The 22451-nt window shown below is 43.1% G+C and overlaps 3 protein-coding genes across 5 annotated transcripts; 1 reads left to right on the top strand and 2 right to left on the bottom strand.

Annotated features, from left to right (window-relative positions):
• Window positions 1-4247: 4247 nt before the first annotated feature.
• sytl1 (synaptotagmin-like 1) lies at window positions 4248-12242 on the bottom strand. 3 transcript variants are annotated; one of them, XM_070846460.1, is made up of 15 exons: window positions 12192-12242; window positions 10866-10992; window positions 9437-9588; window positions 9213-9327; window positions 9075-9132; window positions 8957-8993; window positions 8836-8876; window positions 8484-8594; window positions 8200-8366; window positions 7998-8100; window positions 7594-7755; window positions 7155-7233; window positions 6950-7049; window positions 6256-6461; window positions 4248-4667 (listed from the first exon to the last, which is right to left on the bottom strand). In XM_070846460.1, the coding sequence occupies exons 2-15, from the start codon at window positions 10988-10990 to the stop codon at window positions 4525-4527; spliced, it is 1599 nt and encodes a 532-aa protein (XP_070702561.1). In that variant the 5' UTR covers window positions 10991-10992; window positions 12192-12242; the 3' UTR covers window positions 4248-4524. The 3 variants fall into 3 exon arrangements, with proteins under 3 accessions (XP_070702561.1, XP_070702563.1, XP_070702562.1); XM_070846462.1 differs by having other exon boundaries at window positions 9075-9124; window positions 9220-9327; XM_070846461.1 differs by having other exon boundaries at window positions 12197-12236.
• A 2493-nt stretch (window positions 12243-14735) lies between these two features.
• Window positions 14736-16211, bottom strand: cd164l2 (CD164 sialomucin-like 2). Its single transcript, XM_070846876.1, has 3 exons — window positions 16133-16211; window positions 15649-15735; window positions 14736-14899 (listed from the first exon to the last, which is right to left on the bottom strand). Exons 1-3 carry the CDS (start codon window positions 16209-16211, stop codon window positions 14736-14738), a joined length of 330 nt encoding a protein of 109 aa, XP_070702977.1.
• A 4730-nt stretch (window positions 16212-20941) lies between these two features.
• gpr3 (G protein-coupled receptor 3) lies at window positions 20942-21934 on the top strand. Its single transcript, XM_070845852.1, has one exon. It carries the CDS (start codon window positions 20942-20944, stop codon window positions 21932-21934), a length of 993 nt encoding a protein of 330 aa, XP_070701953.1.
• The last annotated feature ends 517 nt before the right edge of the window (window positions 21935-22451 follow it).

The raw sequence follows: 22451 nt of genomic DNA, 5'->3' as shown, positions 1-22451 counted from the left end.
GGCCTCGAGCAGGTAGGCCTCGAAAAAATACGTGAAATGAAAAAAACCAGGAGACCAGGGGGCCGAAAACATAGTTGAAATGCAAGGAATTCTTCTTCTTCTTCTTTTTTAGGCAAATGAATTGCATTTTTGGGGGCCTAAACATGCACGAAAACTCATGAAAGTTTGCAGAAAATTCCCTGATTTTTTTTTTTTTTTATTGCATTGCCCTGAAAATGCAGGTTTTACTGAAAACGGTCCATATCACAGCCATAAAGTGCAGACCAGTGGACATAAGAGAGTCTCCTGAACACGTAGATGTAATCTGAGGTCTCTATCTGGTGAAATGAGCGCAAGAGTCAAGTGTTTCTCTCTCCCTCCTCTGTCATTTTAACATGGCAGTCAATGAGGCGTTCGGTCGGTGCTCCCGTCGCTCCGAGGCTCGTGGGACGCGCTGCCTGCGTTTCTGTGTGTTGTGAGTCACATGACTGCGTGTCAAAAGACTTAAGCTACATTTTGAGTGATAAACTGTGACTGTGGGTGAAACGGTTCGGCTAAACCAGCGAGTTAAAGACAAAAGTTTCATGTGATTTTTCCGCTCCTCCACACTCTAGCGATGACGTCACCCACTCTCGCGCGGCCACATACACACTCATGTAAAATGAGAAAAAGTTTTAAAATGTTTTAAAAGATGACTGTGATGAAGTGGTGAATGGCACAAAGGAGGTAGAGGTATGTGCTGAAAGAGGGAGAGATGATGAACGTTTTAAAGCTTCAATGGAGTTTCTAGCTAAAAGCATGAAGGAGCTGTGAGGGCTAGAAGTCAGGTGAAGAAATGGGAATGTTGAAAATTTTTCACATTCATTTCTATGAGGAAATAAATAAATCGGACATTTTTAAAGTTTTGGATATGAAAAGTCATAGCAGAGCCACTTCCAGAGCTCTCAGAAAGTCCTAAAGGACTCCTGCAACCATTGACATATACACAAGATATCTTGAGATATCTTGTCTTGAGATATTTCTATGTGATGAACAATACTGGAAAAACTATTTTTCAAACAAAAACAAGTTTGTAAGTAACCAGAATGTTGGCTGAGGGTGTCACTGATGACCTCAGAGGCTTCCAGAATGTTGAGATGATATAAATAGAGACGCAACCCAAACTGAGCTGAGGGAGATAGACAGAGAGAGATACACGTTCACCACACATCCGAGACACACCACCGTTCAAAGAACACTTCAACAACCATTGAAAACCTGTTACAACTGCAATTGGTTCCATTAAGAAGATCAATGAAAGCCAACAGCAGTCCAGTCGAGGCAATGCTGCCTGCGGGTCTCACCTGGGGAGAGATCATGGAGTTGGAGGACGAAAAACAGGAGTTACTAGCTACACTACCTGTTGATGGCAGCAGCGCTGTCAAAAATATGGATTGGGAGTCCAATGAGGTCTCTCCTGCGCCGATGGATGCAAGAGAGCCTCATGAAAACACCCAGAGGGAGCAGCCACCTCAAAACAACGGACAACCAGACTACATTCACTAAAACAGGGATTTTACCACACAGAACACAGGAAGCTGCTGCTCTGCTGCTGCCTCATTCGGTTAGTATGTTTGTGTTGTTGTGCGCTATATAAATATTTCTTTGGATCCAAACTAACCATTAAAAGCATCGAAGTAACACAATGACATAAACAAACTCACTGATTGAGTCAGCTGTAGAAGAGAAGCACTGATGTTCTGTTTGGTAAAATCCCTGTTTTATCGCGTGGAAGGGTCGGAGTCCAGCAACAGGACGGAGCCGCCGCACGCAACGACGTGCACGGAGGTGCGAGGGCCCTCCAACGCTGCTTGCAGCTTTAATTATTTATTTATCTTTATCTTATATATATGTTTCTATTCTTATTGTTTCACTTGTGTGTTTTTTATAGTTATTTCTATTTTATTTGTTTCAGTCTGGAACAGGCACTAAGAAAATTTCACTGCACATTATACTGTGTATAACTGTATGTGACAAATAAAGAATCTTGAATGGATGGATGGATGGATGGATGGATGGATGGATGGATGGATGGATGGGGAGTTTGCTGTCAAACTGCTTCACTCTCCACACATTGTTAAGAGCAGCTTTCATTATAGGTTAAACCACCACCAGAGGAGACAATATACAGGGAATACAGGGAAACTAATTGTTCAGTGTGCTTTGATAAAAGACCAAACAATTCAATGAAAAGCATGTGTCCGCATTCCTCTTCACTCACACACCACTGCACTTGAAATCATTAAAGTCATTTATCACGTAAAACAATTATTGGTTCCAGCTTCTCAAAAGCGAGGTTTTAATTATCCTTTATAGTTTTTACTTATTTTTTATAATCCTACTGTTGGTTTAGACAAAGCAAGCATTGTAAAGGTGTAACTTTTGGCCCTTGGTAATTTTGACAGCATTTCTCACTATTTTTTCTAATTAATATATGAAACAAACAGAAGATTAATCCTTAATGAAAATAATTATTGGTTGCGGCGTGATACTCAAAATGAGCTCAATCTCAGTCATCTGCAACAGTAATTCTGCTTTTACATTGTTGCATTAATAGCAGAATGATATAATGTATAACAGGGCAACAGTCAATAGGGATATTTTCAGCACTGAGTACTTTTACTTCGAATACTTTATCAGTTTCCTCGTTACACTTACATACTTTTACTTCAGCAACATTTTCGATTAGAAACTTTTTAATGTAACAGAGTATCTTTACAGTGTCGTGGTGTTTTTGGTGATGATTACATGAAGCAGACCTGTAAACAGACTTTGGTGTGTGAAATCGGTGGTGATCCCGTTCAGACCACTTCAAGCGATAAGAGACGATCAAAACACAAAACAAACCTTCATGGTTTGAGTGCACTTGTGGTGAAAGTCCACGCTGGTCACCGTGCTGTTGGGACTCTGTTATGGTCCTCTGCAGCCGCTCACTGATGAACAGCCTCAGTAGCTGAACCTGGGACATCTTAGACAACTGTCAGCCCTCACCTACAGCGAACAGTCCAACGGTGTCATTGTCATGTTGTCAATATAAAATGTCTACATCCGGATCTAACCTTCAAAATAAAAGCAGGAGCAGGTTGGTTTAGTATTCTGTAAAGTTTACAGGAAATATTTTCTAAATGTCGATATTGATGGTGTTTATAGAATATATGCATACCTGTAAGTGAAGTAGATGACCAGTCGGGCCTAAATTGAACTTTCCTGCATCACCACTTAAGTAATCTGGTAACCTCATTTAGTAAGCAGCATTTAAGGTATCAAATGAAAATAAATAAATAAATATTAAATCAAATCTAAGAGTGGCCCTTCATGCAATCACTTTCTGCACTGAAGGGTCCCTCTAAGGTTAATAAGGTCACATATGGCCGACATGTTCACCTAGAGGCTCTTAGTGTTCATCTAAAGACATGAGGAAGAAGTAAAGTTAGTATCTTGAATAAGCGCAGCTTATCACTGGTCCTTGAGCTCCAGTGTCTAGGGTCAAGTCAACGAAAAAAACGTAAATGGTAAGACCTTACATTTAAAGAGACTCATGAATTACAAGTTAAGGTTAAGACACAAAACCCATATATCCTTATCGAGACTTTATTTTGTCAGCCAAATAGCTGTACTTCCGGTCTCACTCCAAGTTGAAGCAGAAATGTTAAGCTCGCCATCTGCTGGACAGGAGCTCTGGCTCATGTGATAAACGCCTTACTCCACTGCCTTTTGAGGATAAATGGGGGAATGGATACCTGATGTGAAAAAAGTGAGGACTATTACTGAACATTGTCTTCTCTTCATTGCTCTCGACCTTATTCTTCACTGTCCCCTCTGTAATTGGCCCCTATAGGTAGGTTACATACAGTAGGTATAAAATCAGACCACTAGGTGGTAGTCAGGTAATGCATCAGAAGGAGAAATGAATAGATGCAAGTGCAGGCATTTTCTGTCTCATCAAATTAAAGAAAAGATGTCTAAAAATCTAATAGAACTACTCTTTGAATAATCAGAATAAAGGCTCCTTTAGGGTGAAGATGATTAGGTCTATTGTTCTAGCATGCTTCATAAGACTTAAAGAGGTCTCAGACAAAACTGGAAATACATTTGTGGTTATTAATTTCTTAATTATTAAAAGGATCTTCGTATCCATCTTTGTCTCCTCCTTAATTGTAAAGGTAAAGAAAAATACTGGGTCATTCATCAGTTCGGGTTTGATATTTAATTAACAAACTACAATGGATTACAAATGTACTTTTGTCACATAAGACACAAATTGAACCAAAACAGACAAGACATTTGAAATGCAGACAGATTTGGTTTCAAAACTAAATATTTCTAACCTGTGCCACTAATTCATGATATTGCACCACTACTGCCTCTTCTGTGTGTTTGTATGTACGAAAGACAGAAATAAAAAGTGAATATATTATTGTGGCAGAAACGTTAAATGTGTCGAGTGCGTCCTTTCAGTCCAACCATTACATATGAGCATGTGCATGAATGTGTGTACAAAGTGTGTCACCCAGACCGGTTTGCGAGGTTAGTCCTGATCGGTAATGTTGCGTCAATCCAGTGGTTTGGGTTTTCGATCATGGAGGTCCACACAGCAACCTCCTCTTCTGTGGAGTCCATCCAGCTGACGGCCTCCCCATAACTCTGACCTGCCATTTAAAACACACACAATTATTCATTATTTATATTGAAGATGTTCCCTCGCTGATTTTCTTAATGAGGCCATGGACATAATCCCAACAATTGAATACTGTTCCTGTATGTACATACACTGTATTTTCATGTGTTATTAATGCATTAAGACCGTGCGCCCATCAGTGTTCATAGTTTGCCTTCAGTGCAGGATCACCTGAAGAAGAAAACGATTCTACCAGTAGACTAAAGAGAGAATGTCTGACAAGTCAAATAGATTTAGTTTTGTAGTTATTTAGTAGGCACTGCCCTCTGAATACAATTTCAAATTGAAAATCTGTTTACAACAAGCAAAACCTCAAAGGTGTCACTTCCGCCCACTCTACTGACATCATTTTTCTTCAGCTAAACCACAGTGAGACAGAGGCTGCCACTCTATCTGTGGTTTGATCTTGAGTGCTACACACTCGCTGTCAAGCAGAGTAACACAAACTACCACACAATAAATATGGAGGATAACTACTTCGCAACAACTAAATGATGTGAAATCAGAACCTTTTCTTTGTGGAGGATCTCAACAGTCACCAGCCCAACATGGGATATGAAGCATTGCACAGTAACACTGAGACACTCTCTGGTCACATAGAAATGACCTCGCTCTGATGACATGACCATCTGAAATGCCTGAAATGCCAACAGGACAAAATACAATGCAATGTGAAGAGCTGGACTGAAGTACTGTCACCACAAAGCTCCTAAACACCACTGTAGATGAAGAATAACACTGCTTATATGACACCATCTACAAAGCTGACTGCAAAATGAACCAACCAGTCAAACAACCCCTTTAATGTCTCATTCTCTGACGCTGAAACTGCTGCCCTCTTACAAGAGGATGAAATGTCAGGGGATCCATGAGATGGCACTGAATCTCTAGTCACAGCTCAGCACAGAAAATGGGAGGAGATGCAGGAAAAACTGAATTTTAAAAAGGAGATGTCAGAGCTTTATTCATCATCTTGCAAACCTTGTGTCATACCAAGTGAAGTCTCTATAGTCACCCACTGACTTATAGAAGACAGCCTGAGGCAAACATATGGGTTAGTTAATTTCACAACAGCCTGCAAAATGAGATGTGCGAGAAGAGAGATAAGATCCTCTGCATAGACCAGGCTGGTATCTACAAGGACTGCAGACTGCACCACAGAGAACAAACACAGTCCCTAATCACAAGTCCTGACTGATTCTTAAAGATAGTGTTCCCTTTTCTGTTCACATATTACATCATCTGGGCTTCACTGAGCAACACAAATGGCCAGTCTATACATTTTTCACTTTTGCATGCTTATAATGATACCAGCAAAACACACGCAGGTTATTGCTCATCAATATTTGCATAACACAAGCATCTGTGTATTTTGAGTGCATCATTGTTTCTGTCATATAGTTCCTGCTACAGTATAAGTGCTTAAACTAAATATCCACATCTGATCATAAAGGTTAAAGTCCATTTTGCTGTTTGAAATGGTCCTGCATTGTACGCCCATCCATTTTATACGAAGGCTAACGGGTCATGAATAAAAGCAGATAAATGTAGACGCTCACCAGTTCCACAGCTCAGACGAACTCCTCCGAGGACGTGCATTTTCAGGCCTTCGCGCTGCCAGACAGTCAGCTCTGCGCAGGCTTCTCTCAGGTCGCTGGTGTGGAAGCCATCGTACACCATGGTGTGGTTGTAGGTGGGGCTGACTGAGCGCTTCACCATACGCGTCTTCTGCCCACTCTGCCGACTAGCATCTGGGAGTATGTAGCTTGTGGGGCATAGATTATGATTGTGAGAAAGTTAAAAATCAGATTCAACCCAGCATTAGCAGCATTATTTCACATTCATTCGGAGTCATGTTTCTGGCCATCACCTGCCGATTGTAAGCCCTGCATTCACTGTCTTGGTCTAGTTGCTAATTTTGTCTGCTATTTGGTGCTGAGCAGGTAACATACAGTCGATTTATTAGAGTGTTTTTGCATAAAACACGGTTGATGAGGGCATTGAGAGTAAATATAAACAGCTGTGGGCTGTAACAGCTGTAGGTTCCTAACTATGAACGACCTCTTTCTCAGTATACAGAGTACTTTGACCCCTTATTATAACAAACCATTGATGGACTGAAATATGATCATCATAAATATGTTTGTGAAGGTGGTGACTTGGACGAATTAATGCCTTCATTATCCTTATTTAAAACAAGGAGAGATGTATTGTATTGTAAATATCAAGAAATGTGTAGCAGAGCTGACACACCTTCTAACACAGGAGTCTATATTGCCTCCTTTGTTGGACAGAAGACATTGAGCCTCCCGAAGCCAGATGTGAAGCTCTCCTGTCAGAGGCAGACCACCACCTGAAAACACCCACACACACACACACACAAGCACACACACCATGTACGTTGAATATGATTGAGATAAGACATAATTCGCATCCACCATGTGTGTGCTCTGCTCACCCTCGAATCCATCTGGGATGAACTTAATGGACAACATGATGGTCCCACGACTGGAAAGAGAGTCTGGACTCATATTAACCTGTGATGGGGGGACAAAGGAGGGGAGTAGAAAAGAGAAAAAAAGTAAAGGCAGAGGAAAAGTAAGGGGGAGGGAGGCAGACGTGTGGAAGCAAAGAAAGATTAAGGTTACATAAAACCTTAGTTGAAATTCACAGCATGTCTTCCTCTCCCTTCAGCTCTGCCAGACACTAGAGACACTCTGCATCCTGTGTCTCCAACAAAGCTGCCAAAACTGCTGTCATAAAGACACTCAGATACTAAACAAATGTAGATGCTGGCATCATAGTGTTTTAGTAAATATTTGTCTGGGGGATTTCAGACTCACATGGCTATGATTGTGTATTTGCATGCAAGTCATTTCATTTCTGCTCTTCCCTACCCGGGGCTGGAGGTCCTGCCACAGTGGCTGAGTGCAGGTCCAGTCCCAGAGGCCCAGAGCCACCTCCACCTCCCCCAGAAACACATTCCTCCCCAGGGGCTCGGCGTGCCACACAGACAGGTTCATGGTTCGGCTCCGTAGCTCACCAATCCGCACTTTATACTATAAAATAAAGACCAAATCAGAAAGGCAACACATGACAGGATGGAAGTGTGAGACCAGGCATAATATGTTCAGTCAGAAGCAAGCTATAAATTTGGTAATTTATTGGAAGGATATTTTAAAGACTGGAGAAATTAATGACTGCAGTGCATGTTGCAGGACATGTGGTGGAGAGCTGACGGACAAATGGCATACTACTGTGAGGGGACTATATGTAATATGTAAATGGTAGGGTGTCTCACTCGAAGTGTCTGATCAAAGACTGGGTTATTTGTCTTCTTCTTCACTGCCGTTTTCTTCTTACTGTGACTCGACTTGTCCGGCAACAGATAGGTTTTAACATATCTGTGAAAAACGCACACACATAGACGTGACTGTTTGACTGATTTTGTATGTGACATTGTTGCCGCAATATTTAATGCACATTCATGCACCGTCACTTACGGGTCAGAGCGGTTCTTGCGTGCTGAAGCTATGTCCTCGCAGCGGTACACTTTGACTTGCAGCTCCTCCTTCTGGGTTTCGTAAACCAATGAGAATTGGATGCGGCCCCTCACCTCCACCACTCCGAAATCCCCCGAGCTGAACAGACTCATCATGCTTCCACTGAGCTATAACACGCACACACGCACGCAGAACAGCTCCAACGTCACTGCCCGGAGCTGAGTCATCTTGCGTCGCTGGATAGCCTATTAATCAAATGTGTGTGTGTGTGTGTGTATGTTTACCGTGTAGCCAGAATGAAGGCTGCCCGTGGAGCTGCTGGTTTTCAGAGAAGCTCGATCTGTCAGGCTGCTGGTCAGAGACTCAGTGTCCCCATTGTGACCGTCAAAGTCATCCTACACACAAACACACACACACCCATTATTCTCAGGTACAGCGTCACCATTGTTCATCTATCAACTGGGACTCTCTCCCTACATATCAATACCTTTAACTATATTATACTTTACCACTGCATAGGTGATGGATTTATACAGTGTGTTTTTGAATAGAGGGTGAAATAATAAGCCAGTTAAACACAGATTTTTACCAAAACCATGATGGTAATCTCTCAATGTGGGTGTGTGTTACAGTCACCTCAGGTTCCTCTGAGTGGCCATTACTTCTCCTATCACACCCTGTGAAGAGAATGGTGAGTTAAAAATAATACTGAGAGGTATCACAGGAACAAAAGGCATTGAGAGAGAAGCTGTCATACCTTTGGATGATGAGGAACTATTTCTGTGCTGGAGACCCTGAAATAAAAGATAATTACTTATGTTTGGATGATTTTTTTTTTTTCCAAGCATCAAAAAAACAAGCATGCACACACAAACCTGTGTTATGTTACATTTTGTTCTGGATGCAGGCGTAGGTCTCAGACTTCCTTGACTCCTGAAAACACAAAGAAGGTATTGGAAAATGCAGCGACGCACAATGACAATGATTTTTCAGTGACAGATGCCCTCACTGACTCTTCACTCTCCTCTTCTTTACTGTTCTTCAGTCTTCTCTCTGCCTCGGAAGAAGTGTTGTTGTTGTGGGAGATTTCCTCTGCCTCTCCATTGAACATTCCAACCAGGGGCACATCTGTTACCATGGCAACAGCCACATAACCATCACTGGGATATCCCTACAACACCAAGAAAACAGGCCCCACAGGCAAATAATGGTAGTGCTGCATTAACTGAAAACTGACCCCTGTTTTTCGCCTTCCTGTGGCGTATGGTGGCATGGACGAGGGCACAGCCCGAAATCCCGTGGCGGTGGCGTTTGCTGCTCTCCTCCCTGAACCATGCCCCTGACAGGAAGCGCAGATGTGCCGGGTCTGTCTCTGTCTGCTCGAGGATCCTGCAGCGTTGACACAGGGCCAAGTTTAACAGCAAACAATCACAACCTCCTGTCGGCAAAAGTCAGCTGATGTCAGCTTACGCCACAAATTAAACAGTCACTGTTGTCACTTCTGTCACCGCTGTCAGGCAACTTACTCAGAGTATAAAAGACAGAGACGTGTGTCAATCCTACTACTAAATTAAACACACAAAATTTCACTTCTCATGTTTCTGTGTACATTAGCAACAAGATTCATATACTCTACTCTCTGATACACCTCACTGATAGAAAAGCTGAAACAATTAGTCAATTAATCAAAAAAGAAATCTACAGAAAATTAATTGGCAACAATTTTGATAATTACTTAATTGCTTCAATCAAATATCGCACATCTGACCGTGGGATCAATAGCATTTGTAGCTGTAAAAACATGCCTCACATACAGGAGCAGCTCTGCTCTGCTCTGCTCTACTGACATTAGTTATTTCACTGTGTGGTTCTTTGGCTTCCCCACTGAGGGACTGCACTACAAACCAGGCAAAGCTGCCCCTGGGCCCCGGACCCCCTACAGCCCCCAGAAGCTCCAGGTTCCCAGTGTGACAAGTGGTTTGTGGTAATTTGACTGATGGAAAGTTTGTTTAGAAACTTGCATAATAAAAAGTACAATGTCAACTAACATGATACGGGCCTTGAGGTGTGTCCTGCTTCATCACCGGATTACAGTGTCCGTGTATCAGTGCCTGTATTATATCAGCTGATATTGAGTTTCCATGTTTAATATTATCACATTTCAAATGGCCAAACAGCAAGCCTTTCATACAAGAAGTGTTTTTCAACCTACAACATACAGACAGGAGATTAAGTAAAGGTGAACCCTGCATCAAAATCAGATGCTTCCTTACAGGTTCACTCATAACAATACAATGTGTAAAAGGACACCTTCATCTATTGTTGAAATGTTTCTATCTGATGGGAGTGTTCTCCTCCAGGATGACAATGCCCCATCCACAGGGTCACAAGTGATCACTGAATAGTTTCACTGAATAGTTTTATGAGTGTGAATATGATGTAAATTAGTCACCAGATCTCAACACAACAGAGCACCTATGAGACGTTTCAGACAAATGTGTCTCTCCACCACCAAAGTGAGGGACTATCTTTTGTAATCTCTCCATGCCACTTTACTGAGATGTTTCATGTTGGGTTTTCTTCCTTTAATTTGTCACCTATCTGTATGTTTGTGTTAATCACTGGACAAAACCTGCACCTAAAAAGGCCAAACAGTCACCTCTGACCTTACACGTCCTTCATCACGATGGCGCAGCTCCAAGTCACGCTGTAAAACCTGCAGGATGGCGGACTGCTCCTCCTCTGTTAAGTTGCTCAAGTCAAGAGAAGAGTCAACCTGCTCCTCCTCCATCCCTGAATGAACAAAACCGCAATCCTTAAACAAACAGGCAGCACCTACTCACCTCTAATTCCAATTAAACATGCTATATATCATCATTAACAAATGCGTTTAAAAAGTATTGAAACCCAAACAATGTCTAGAGTAAGACTGCACTTGTTGCAGTAAGACGATAGTATCTGATCTAACAGTACATCAAGAGTTATACTTGTAACATTTTAGCCTGCTAAACCAGTCCATCCCAACCTTTTTGCCCTATCACCCCTTGAAATGAAGCACTGTCCTTCTCTCCAGCCCAGAAGGGGTGAAAATCTGATGGTGTGTGCATATTTTGTCTTCTATCCCATATAAACTATTTCTAGATCCCTCCTGTTTGTCTTGTCCCAAACCACAGACTGGGGGATCCACGCTGTTCAACCATTCAACACACTTTGAAACTATGTCCTCCAGGGGCTCTGGTACCTCAGTGGGTCGAGGACACATGCTGTGTCAGGTAGGCTATTCCTGTCTGCTTCAGTCACTTTGATCCCCTCCTGCTCCAGACGCTCTCTACTGTACACTCTCTAAACTAGAAAAGGCTTTAAGGTCACTGTTAATACTGTTTCAGCTTCCGTCACCAGGTTTGGTACTAAGGAGCATGGCGTTTTAAAAAGGTGGAACCATCTCTGTGTAATTAACTAACCTGCTTCCCCACAGTATAATAATAGGTGTGCGTGCGTGTGTATCTGCTGCCTTGAGGCTAGTTACCTTTGAGTGAATAGCGCATGCGCAAAGCGAGTGTCCCCTACAGGTGGTTTGGAGTTTAACAAACAGGATATCATGTACCGAGTGCACCACAGCTTTTACAATCCGACAGCTAAACAACACATAATAACAAAAGCGCAATGTGTAGGAGGTGATTTGAAATATATAATAGTCTTCTAACAAAAATATTCCTTAAAGTAAATTAGTATACATCTAAAAGACCAAACTTTATACACCACGTAAGATGACGGTAATAATTAATGCCATATTTTGAAAGATTGTTCACGTGTCTCATCGTGATAATGTATATGAAGTTAAGGTAAAACAGGTAAAGCACTTTCCTCATCAGGAACACCGCGAGAGAGAGGACACCTGTCGCCACTTTCCCCTTCTGGATCAAAGGTTCAACTCTCTTCTCACATTCATTAGAAATACACGCTGAGAAACACAAAATCTCAAACTGTGTTACCTTACTTGACAGCTTCCGCCAGTTCCATCCGTGAAAAGTTAAGTGAAAAGTTGTCCTAACTGCAGTGAGTGTGTGTGTGTATGTGTGTGTGTGTGTGTGTGTGTGTGCAGAGTAAACGCGGTGAACACGCCCTCCACAGTTAGTCCGCACAGGGGCTGCGGTCAGCTGGGAGCTGAGCATGAGGCGGAACAAACAGAGAATACAGAGAGCTAGAGTAACTGTACTGTGTGTGTGTGTGTGTGTGTGTGTGTGTGTGTGTGTGTGTGTGTGTGTGTGTGTGTGTGTGTGTGTGTGTGTGTGTGTGTGTGTGTGTGTGTGTGTGTGTGTGTGTGTGTGTTACAGTGTCAGATTAGTACCGTGTGTTTGCTTTACTGTGTGATATGACTCACACACACACGGATGTTTTACCGAATGGCAGGGTGGAGGTGGGATGTAACTTTCTTCCTTCCACACCTGCTAAACACACACTTGCCCACTGACTGAGGCGGCTGCTGCTGCACCCTCTCTCTCTCTCTCTCACACACAGACACAGATATACACACAGAGATCTGTTTAAAGCAGAACAGAGAATAGCCTGCAGCTCACAAAGCCTGCCTCTAATTTTAATGCAGACTTGTGGGAATGTGCTTGTGTTAGACTTTGCTGTTTCTCATTCAAAATGTGTTTGTCTGTGTGTGTGTGTGTGTGTGTGTGTGTGTGTGTGTGTGTGTGTGTGTGTTGGGGGAGGGTGAACTCACTGTGAAAAAGACCTGTATTCAGTCCTGTCCTTTGTCAACAAACTTGGATGACAGCCACAGTTTGCCCTGTTGGGGAACTTTTTTTGTGTGGGCTTATTCAAGCCTGTAGGTCCTGGCTCAGACAGCGACTGACGCATCCAACCAGCCGTCCTGCTGCTCCCCTAAAGGCCTCCATTAGTCTGTTGTCCCCGCTGCATGCTGGGAATCCCTACTGACACCCAGATATGTGAAGATTAATGGTTGACTCTTATCTGTAGATGCTGGGGGTGTGCCTACGGTCCCACCCAGGTTACAGCCAAATTACTCTGCTGGCGTGGACAAATATGGACTCAACATATACTGTGCAGTCTCTGGCTGTGATTAGCTGTTACCAACTCCTCATTTTCATGCAAGAAAGCAGGCATGACACACACAGACAGACACAGACAGGTGTTTAACCTTAGTCTTTTATGCATTTTTCATTCTAATGGCATCACAAAAAAAATCACAACACATTCATATTGATCAACTTAACCAGCATTAGAATGAATAAACACAGTCACTTCACATCTGTCTTTGAACTGCTAGTAAAGAGTCAAAGCTGATCTGTATGTATCATAAATATGAGCAGTCAAAACAGAAATCTCCTCCATGAAAATTAATTTTTAAAAAAGACTAAAGAGCTATTCACAAGTCAAAACAAAAAAAAAACACACGCAAATCAGAGGAGTGGTGCTAAAACCATAGTAGCATGAAGCGTAAAGGTTTATTGCTGTTACAAATACATTTGGGCATTTGATAGTATGGAGTAATTGTCTACGTCCCCAGTAGTTGTTAAGGTGGCTCCTTAGGGTCCCCAGTTAAGCTATTTAACTCAACAAATCAGAGGAGTATATAAGCATAATTTATGTATATAACAAACATAAAGATTTTAATTTTTGGTCTCAATAAAACACTGTAAAGTTATTCAGCTCCACATGAAACACAGACGTCTATTAGATGATGAACAGAATCTTCTAGGGTCTCATTTTGGTCTATTTTTGGGTTCTTGAAAAAAGTTTAAAATGCCTGTTATGACCTTGTCTGACCTACTGTCTGCATGGGATTATATCGCTCTTTCCCACAACCTCGCTGTACTATTTACACAGTTGAAACATTTGATACAGCTAGTTGCTTGTTGTTTGTAAGAGGACAAACACTTAACATGTTGTACTGGTGCAAATTTATGGTGGGTGTGATCACAAAGATAAATCGCCTGAAAGTGCTGAGAAAATCTGAGCCCTTTGTCAGATCGTTGGAACACCGACAGCCGAAATGTTTCTTAAATATAAATACTAGACAAACACAGTGAACACATGCACAGACACTCGTTACACAATGCAGTGTTCTGAGGAAAATGTCCTCTCATAAACACACCCACCCTCCAGGGGTACACATGGGGACCAAACCAAAAATGACAGGGGCTCAGGAAAAAAAAAAAAAAAAATCTTGTCGTCACAACTCGATGAGTCACTCATCCTCCACCCTCACCGCATTTGTCCTTCACACATCTCGCCTTCACTGTGGCTGCTCTCTGTGTGAAGACAGACAGAATGATGATATGGGCAGATATGCAGTTTGTGATCAGAATCAAAATACAATGCGAAGAGGTGCAAGGGGTGCATCACTTTGCACAGTGGGTGCTGTTGGTCACTCCCGCCACAGGAGGCTGCTGTTGCACCAACAAGACAGTCATTTCATACATTGACACAGTCACATTCACAGGCACATACTTAAACTGATGCAGTCACGCTAAATTCTCTGTTTTCTAACACCTCCATGCACAAACTCACATGGGGTCATAGTTGCTCTGCTCTTTGGATTTGACGTAGCGCATGGCGAAGAAGCCAGCTGCCTGCAGACACAGCACAAGTATAATGCCTCCGATGAAACTGGACATGTCAAACTTGGCCTGAGAGAAGTCTGGGGATGAGCTGGTCTGGTTACCATCAGCTGGACAGACAGAAAAGGAAGAGTGTGGTGGATTAACAGTGAAATTACACAAAAGCAGGGTGGGGTTGGAAAAGAACAGCATCTCTTTTTCTTTTTTTTGTGCTTTTTTTTGAGAAGGCACTGACAGGGAATTTTACTGGTGGAAATGACTAAGTGGCATTGGAGAACATTTTACTCAGCTTCTATTAGAATAATAAATGTCTGACGCAAGAGAGAGGGGAGGGGGTGGAAGAGGGTGCTAGAGTAGACATCGATACAATTTACCTGAGTCACTTTCACCCCCTCCCTCAGTCTCAACAACAGTTTCAACAACAACAATTGAAACTGAAACTGAAGCTGAATCTGAAATAAAACATGCAAAAGAGATAAGCGTTACTGAAGTTGCAGAGAAGTTTTTACTGCATTCATTTCATTTTGGAATAGATTGTTTTCTACCTGCACACGTTTCAGGCACTCTAATCCAGGTACAGTTCATGGATGTTGTGTCTGATTCGCCGTTGACAGTCGAACACATGCTTGTATCATTACCTGAGACAGAGAGAATAAGCACTTTAGTGTGTGTGTGTGTGTGTGTGTGTGTGTGTGTTAGTGGCATACTAAATAATTCAGTCATCTTGTACAAACCAGGGAAGCTTATGTTACAGCATCTATGATGATTGAATTACTATCAGAGGTCAGGGATGTGTGTATCTGTGTGTATCTGTGTGTGTGTGTGTGTGTGTGTGTGTGTGTGTGTGTGCAAGCGTCACCATATGGATATGGACAAATCCTCCAGACACAGTCTGCCACTGCGGGGTCTCCAATGCACTGGTCACATGACGTGAACTGAGAACAATCTGTAGGAGAGACAAAACAATTTGAAGTGTCACTCAAACCAATAGACTGGCCAAAGCACAATTATCCTCCCACAGAAACATTTGAAAAACTCAATTATTACAACGTCAAAATAGGCAAAAGTGAGCAGACAAAAATTTGAATGCCAAAGACAGACATTTGTACTTATTGTCAGCTTGTAATAATGGCGAGCAGGCCACGGTCAATAAGAGGAGAGATTTTATCAGGGAAAGACTCTTGAGCCAGATCAAGTTATACTGAAAACAAGTAGTCAAGGAAAAGAGACATCAGATGCCAAGTGTAGGAAGGCACACCATCAAGTTTTCCGACAAGGCCAAAATACACTGAGATGGACGTATATTAAGAAAATAAATGTAAAACATGTGGCTGGACACATACCTGGCTGTGAGAACACAGAGGGCACCACTGCTAAAAGTAGCAGTGTGGAGCAGAGGACCTTCAATACCAGCTGCTGCATCCCGACAGCCACAGAGCACCAACACCTGCACCTGACAGCTGGAACCTTTGGGTGGAAGAATTAGTAACAACAAAAAATTTTCAATTAAATATTGTCGGTAAGTCCTCAAAAGAATATTCAGTGGCTGCAAATAGAGATGTGGCTTCTGGCTAGGACACAGAGGGAAACAGAGAAGACAGACGACAGGAGACACAGAGATCTGTGAAACATGAGAGACACCCAAACTTGGTTTCCTGGCAACCAGCTGGCCCACCTCAACCTTCCTGAAATACACACCCGTTTGGACGGACTGACACCTGTTTACTTCAGCAGGCAGTGCACGCACACATGCCTGCATTCACACATTATGTCCTTACAAACACACCAGACAATAGTGGGACAAATGGGAGTACTAACTGCTCAGGGTCTCAGATTAAGGAAGGACACAAAGCCATTTTGTTGCAAATGCATGTGTAATGCTTCCATGTAGTTGTAGTCCATGTTAGCACGCAACCATTTGCTAATTAGCACCAAACAGAAACGCTGATGGGAAGGTATTTGGTCAAAAAACAAAGTGTAGAAATCTCATGATCCAATAGAGTTGTTTCAGCGTGGGCCAAAGTGGAAGACTTACTGATAGACAGACACCACCATCTCCAAAGCACCACCACCTCCACCGCTAAAAGTAGCTCCCCCTTACACAACATTTCATTTTTTTCTTCTGATATTTTTCTTCTGACATAACTGGATTCCTACACCTCGGAAAAAACTCTTGGAAAAAATCTTTAGTCATACTGATCCCTGGCAAGTGGTTTCCAACAAATTAAAGGCAACAACTATTGTTATAGAAAATAAAGTAGAACCAGCAGGAATCAGTGTGACTGTTTTTTCCTGTAAACAAAAACAAATGCATCTTTAACAGGCATCTCCAGGAAAATGTCAGACTGAGACAGCTTATCAGCACTATCTGGGTGATCATTTTAATTAGACAAGTGTCTGAAGCAGTAACGTGGCTCTAAATTTGCTGCAGGTGTGAACACAGCGGAGGCTGGGTGGGAGGTGGAGGTGGTCAGAAACCCTGTGACAACAGTAGACAGTAGACAGTAGACAGCCTGTGCGTCAGTGGTCTATTAACACCTCAGAGGTGTCACTGACTGTGATGTCAGTCTCACTTGTCAATCCTATGAATATATGTGTGTGTGCGTGTGTGCACATTTAACCTGATTACAATCAATTACAAGTCTGAGACAAATTCTAACAGCCACAACTATTAAGACGTGATCTGAATATACAGCATCTGGGCACAAGACAGAAGCTCTGAACGAGGCTGTTATTGGTATTGATAGTGCTGATTGATCAGTTTGTGGAATGGAAACGTGACACCCCCAAAAGAAGTACTCTGACGTTCAAAGTGTTGCAGTGCAATATAGGTGCCCTGAGGCACAGCCCCGAGCAAAGTCCTCAAAATCGGGTGCATTAAATCAGGAATCATGACACACTTTGTAGCTGCATGCAGTGAAATCCACCATCATCACCTCCTCCTCCTCCTCCTCCTCCTCTTCCTCTCACACCGACGTGGCTCATGAACTCCCACATCTCGTATGCTCTCTCACATAATATCTGATTGTATGTGTGCAGCTCTACATGAAGTGGGGAGGGGGCGGTTACTGTGTCCGCTTGCTCCAAAAAAAAAAAAAGAAGAAAAAATACAAAGGGATATTCCGCAGTCCTGTCGAACACGATTTCCTCCTCTACTGGCAAAAATCGATACACCAGCGAAACACAAACGAGCGGATGATGCTGCAATTTACAGCCCACGGCGGCGAGACAACTAGTTAGTGTTAGTGATATAACAGATTAAACAGACATTCAATAGAAAAGCTGTCACGATGTTTGGTGTTTCAGAGGGAAAAAACACCTGGACATTACACCAGTGATATTCCTGCTTTATTTTTCTGTGCTGTTTGTTAAAGCAATCCTTCTGAAGTACATGAGTTAGATATGTTTTGACAGCAGTATTATTAAACTATAATAATAGGCCATACACTAAAATACACAAAAGTAGGTCTTCAGGTGAGACAAAGGTTGTAATTTTGCAGAGCTCCGGAGGCACATTTTGCACTTTTTAAGGTGACAAGCGTTGCTCCTTAGATCCTCCATGTGACGTAGGAGGGGTCTGTCGGCAGGAAGTGTGTCCTAATATGGCTCGAGCAAAACCAGATCCCCCCCCCCCCCCACACACACACACACCCAGAGTTAGCGCATCGTTATGCACGACCACATAGACAGCTGTTCTGTCCATCCTGCAGCACCCACGCTCACTATCAAACCGGGGAAGCCATGAATTCCCTCATGCTGTTGTGATACTGTAAGAGGCTGTGCTTCTGGGAAAGGATGCTTCCATCAAAAGGCAAAACCAATACAGCAGATAACAAGCAAAATAAATAATTTACTGGCTTTGACTGAATACAGGAAACCCTTCAGCCCCCCATACTTTGTGGCTGCTGTTGTATTAAATTGAATTCATAATTATGTAAAGGTATTGCTTCTGTCCATCTATGTACATACACTATACACTTCCAGTACACTAACACTGATACTATCAATACTAATACTTCTACTACTACTGATAATAATAATGATAATAATAATGATCATTATCATTATTATTATAGATCTGTAAACTGTAAAATAAGTGAAGCTCGCTTTTTAGTGTCGAAAACAGCAATTATGTCACCTTTAGAGCAAAATTGCTCCTTGTCACTTTCACACAGGTTATTGTTGCTCCCAATGAGTCATCCTGATGCGCTTCAGCACCGCGGACAGCTCCAGCCCTGAGCTCTGTCCCCACACCTCTGAGCCCTGCTCAGCACAGAACAAAACCCTCCCATTCAGGTTCAATACGGCCCCTGGGTCTTATTGAGAAAAACGGTGTGTATGTGTGTGTGTGTTGGGGGGGGTCATTATTTACAAGAAATCAGAGCAAGAGTGAACCGCAGTGGGAGGGGCGACGGAGATGCCGCATTTTTCTGAATGAAATTACTCCATGCACATCCCCTCCCTCACTTCCCCGCATCCTGAATGCCGGCAGCTCATTGGTCGAGCCTCCCGGTCACTGACGTCAAGCAGACCCTCTTGTGGATGAGTCCGCACGCAAAAGCATCCATTCTGCCTCCTAAAGGCGCTGCGAAGAGATTGAAGGAGGAGAAGAAGATGCCAGTCACCCCAAGTGAGAGTTTGATGCAACTTTGATGAAGACAGAAGGAGCACGGAGCGGCGTCTTACACGGGGACTGTCCTCCATCTTTTAACTGGAAACGAGCATCACTGCGGACGCCACCACCCCGTGTCCATCAGCTGGTTTGGATCATATAAGAGGAGAGAAAATCTGTCAGATTTTGGCAAAGGAATCGCGGAATAGTGTCAGCAAGGTAAGACGGATGATCCATTGCAAGTACATGTGTCGGTGCGATGCCTGCATGTTCACGTGTGCGTGCGTGTGTTGGGGACATCCTCTGCGGTGCGATGAAGCTGCAACTGTGTTATACAACAGGGTCCTCCGCGCCAGGAGGTGGGATATACCTCCTGGCTCTGAGACGTGACGGGAAGGAGGATGAACCCCCATCCTCTTTTAAAAATAATCTTAAAGTAACATTAATGCATCGCAGTTGCTGTGTACGTGCACAGCACGTGCAGGCCCACTAAAGAACAAGCATTTTACCGTTGTAATAGTTGTCATAGATTTCCTTAAATAGCCCATCGTGTGGCCCAATTAACAGCACAGGCTTTCTCATTCAAGATATGAAAGACTGCGAGGTCCGTGTACAGTCTGTACAGTCCCTGAACATCATATCTGGACTTTGGCAAGAGGGAAACCTCAGACTGGAGCTCCATGACTTAATCTGGCAGGTTTAACTCATCCAAACCATAAATTAGCCTCTAAATCAACGATGTTTGGATGCCCGGGAAACGTGTGCATGATAAAACTGAGAGGGTGGACAGCGACAGCCGATGGGTAGAAAGTGACGTGCTAAAGGGTTAATTACCTGTTTTTAATCAGTGGGAGCCTAAAAATGCGTAAATTGTAACTATCGTGTTGCGTTAAAGCCTTCAGATTGATTTTCGTGATTTCCCACAAGTCTACAGATGTGACGTCACTGACAAGATTAATCTATGTAAAAAAATAATAATCTATAGTTATTTCAAAAAATGTTGAATGAGCTGGGGAAAAAATATCATCTGATGCAAAAGTAGAAGATTATAAAAGAATATTCCAGGTGGTTTTAATCTGTATTTTAAATTATGTGTGTTCTGTAAGAGCATGTTTTCATCGCAGTGTAAAGGCTATTTAATTAAAGCTCAACTACGAGGAAGAATGGTGTGGCTTATTTGTCTAATCAGTGAATACTATATGCTCATGTATCTGTCTTAATATATAAACTAAGTAAACTATCGTGCATCTCTGTATTATAACAAGTAAGACAAGACAATATAACAGTACAAATGACTGAAGCAAAAGAGAGCAGGGCACAAAAACCACTTAATGTTTTCACAGTGATAGTACATTTACAGGGTATAACATCCTCAATTCTCCATCATCCAGCAGCTCCGCAAGCTGAAACCACAGCTTCTGGCCAAGGAGAGGCTGTTTAATGGACAGATGGAGATGCTAATGGCCCAATAGAGCTAACGTCGACATCTTTCTCCTGTTTTCTCTCTCTTAGGTTGTGCTTGTGTAACTGCTGATCAGCCATGATCCTGAATGCCTCTGATCTAGGATGGGATGAGTCCTCAGGTGCAGACCCCTTCTTTCCTTTGGACCACCTGGATAGGTCACCTCCATATGAAGTCCCGCCCCTCACAGTGTGGGGCGTGGCCCTTTGTGTTTCAGGAACTCTCATTGCCACTGAAAATGCAATAGTTGTCACCACCATCTTGGCCACCCCGTCCCTTCGCGCCCCTGTTTTCCTGCTGCTGGCCAGCCTCGGATTGGCTGATCTGCTGGCAGGTGTTGCTCTGATCCTGCACTTCCTCTTCCTGTTCTGCATGGAGCCCAGTGATTGGTCAGAATTGCTGACCTCGGGACTGCTGGTGACATCACTGACTGCCTCTCTCTGTAGCCTGATGGGTGTTGCTTTGGACCGATACCTGTCTTTAAGCCACGCCCTTACCTATGGTTCAAGCCAATCACGTCACAGAGCCGCCATCCTCCTGCTCCTGGTCTGGTTGGGTGCATGCATCATCGGGGCAGGACCTGCAATGGGATGGCACTGTCTGGGAGAACCAAACTCCTGTTCTGTAGCACGACCTCTGACTCGGACCTACCTGTCGCTGCTGTGTGGTGGCTTCCTGGTTGTTGTCATGGTAACCCTGCAACTATACGCCGGGATCTGCCGTGTGGCGAGGCGGCATGCCCAAGCCATCGCTACCCAAAGGCACTTCCTCCCTGCCAACCAATCATATGCAAGCAAACACAGCAGTGGGAGGGGCTTCTCTCGGTTGCTCCTGGTCCTCAGTGTGTTTGTGGGCTGCTGGATGCCTTTCTCCCTCTGGGGGCTGCTGGGAGATGCGTCCAGCCCTCCTCTGTACACCTATGCCACGTTGGTGCCAGCAGCGGGCAGCTCACTGTTGAACCCAATACTTTACAGTCTGAGAAACAAAGACATTCGCAAGGTGCTGGTCCAGGCCTGCTGCCCCCATAGATACACACAGAATACGCACATACACAACCCTGTTGATGTGTAGACTGCCAAACCTAGCCAGACTCAAACCACTACGCAATCTATGCCAGACATATCACTGTTTGTGTGCCAAGCCACATTGACTATCCTCCAGATCCAGAACGTGAAGTCTTGCTCACACACATACTCCCACACATGCAAACAGCACTTGATGAAGTCCTTCTGAAAATCAGAATGTACTGAACTGTCCTGGCTGGCTGCCATTTTGGGACTAAAGACTAAACATACTGTCTCGTATGTACTTTGTGCCTCATCCGCAGTCAATTGTAGATCCACTGGATCCCCAGACTGACACAATCACAGGGACGCTATGTACAACAACAACGGAAAAAAAAAAAAGTGGATTTAATGCCCATTGGCACTTTAAGACAAGAGAACAGGATTGGTTTTAAATGTAAACCTAATCACAATGAAATGACATGTGACCCAAAGCCCAATTTTATTTACTTGAATGTCTAGAATACACAATGTTCTAGATTTTTGAGATTCTATTTTGCACTAATGTTAAAGGCACTTTGAAA

Source organism: Pempheris klunzingeri, chromosome 16 (assembly GCF_042242105.1).
Source record: "Pempheris klunzingeri isolate RE-2024b chromosome 16, fPemKlu1.hap1, whole genome shotgun sequence".
In the NCBI taxonomy this organism is placed as follows: Eukaryota; Metazoa; Chordata; class Actinopteri; order Acropomatiformes; family Pempheridae; genus Pempheris; species Pempheris klunzingeri.
Note: the sequence above shows the minus strand (reverse complement) of the source record. Positions and strands in the feature narration are given on the sequence as shown.

What these genes read in the sequence shown, in the direction of transcription:
- sytl1 (XM_070846460.1), bottom strand. Translation starts at nt 10,990, where the DNA reads ATGGAGGAGGAGCAGGTTGACTCTTCTCTTGACTTGAGCAACTTAACA. An exon ending in GCCTTCATTCTGGCTACACG is followed by an intron (nt 8,367 to 8,483) that starts GTAAACATACAC and finishes TGCGTGTTATAG; the next exon opens with CTCAGTGGAAGCATGATGAG. An exon ending in TCTTTGATCAGACACTTCGA is followed by an intron (nt 7,756 to 7,997) that starts GTGAGACACCCT and finishes TTTATTTTATAG; the next exon opens with TATAAAGTGCGGATTGGTGA.
- cd164l2 (XM_070846876.1), bottom strand. Translation starts at nt 16,211, where the DNA reads ATGCAGCAGCTGGTATTGAAGGTCCTCTGCTCCACACTGCTACTTTTA. An exon ending in CTCTGTGTTCTCACAGCCAG is followed by an intron (nt 15,736 to 16,132) that starts GTATGTGTCCAG and finishes TCTCTCCTACAG; the next exon opens with ATTGTTCTCAGTTCACGTCA. An exon ending in GATTTGTCCATATCCATATG is followed by an intron (nt 14,900 to 15,648) that starts GTGACGCTTGCA and finishes CTGTCTGTCCAG; the next exon opens with CTGATGGTAACCAGACCAGC.
- gpr3 (XM_070845852.1), top strand. Translation starts at nt 20,942, where the DNA reads ATGATCCTGAATGCCTCTGATCTAGGATGGGATGAGTCCTCAGGTGCA.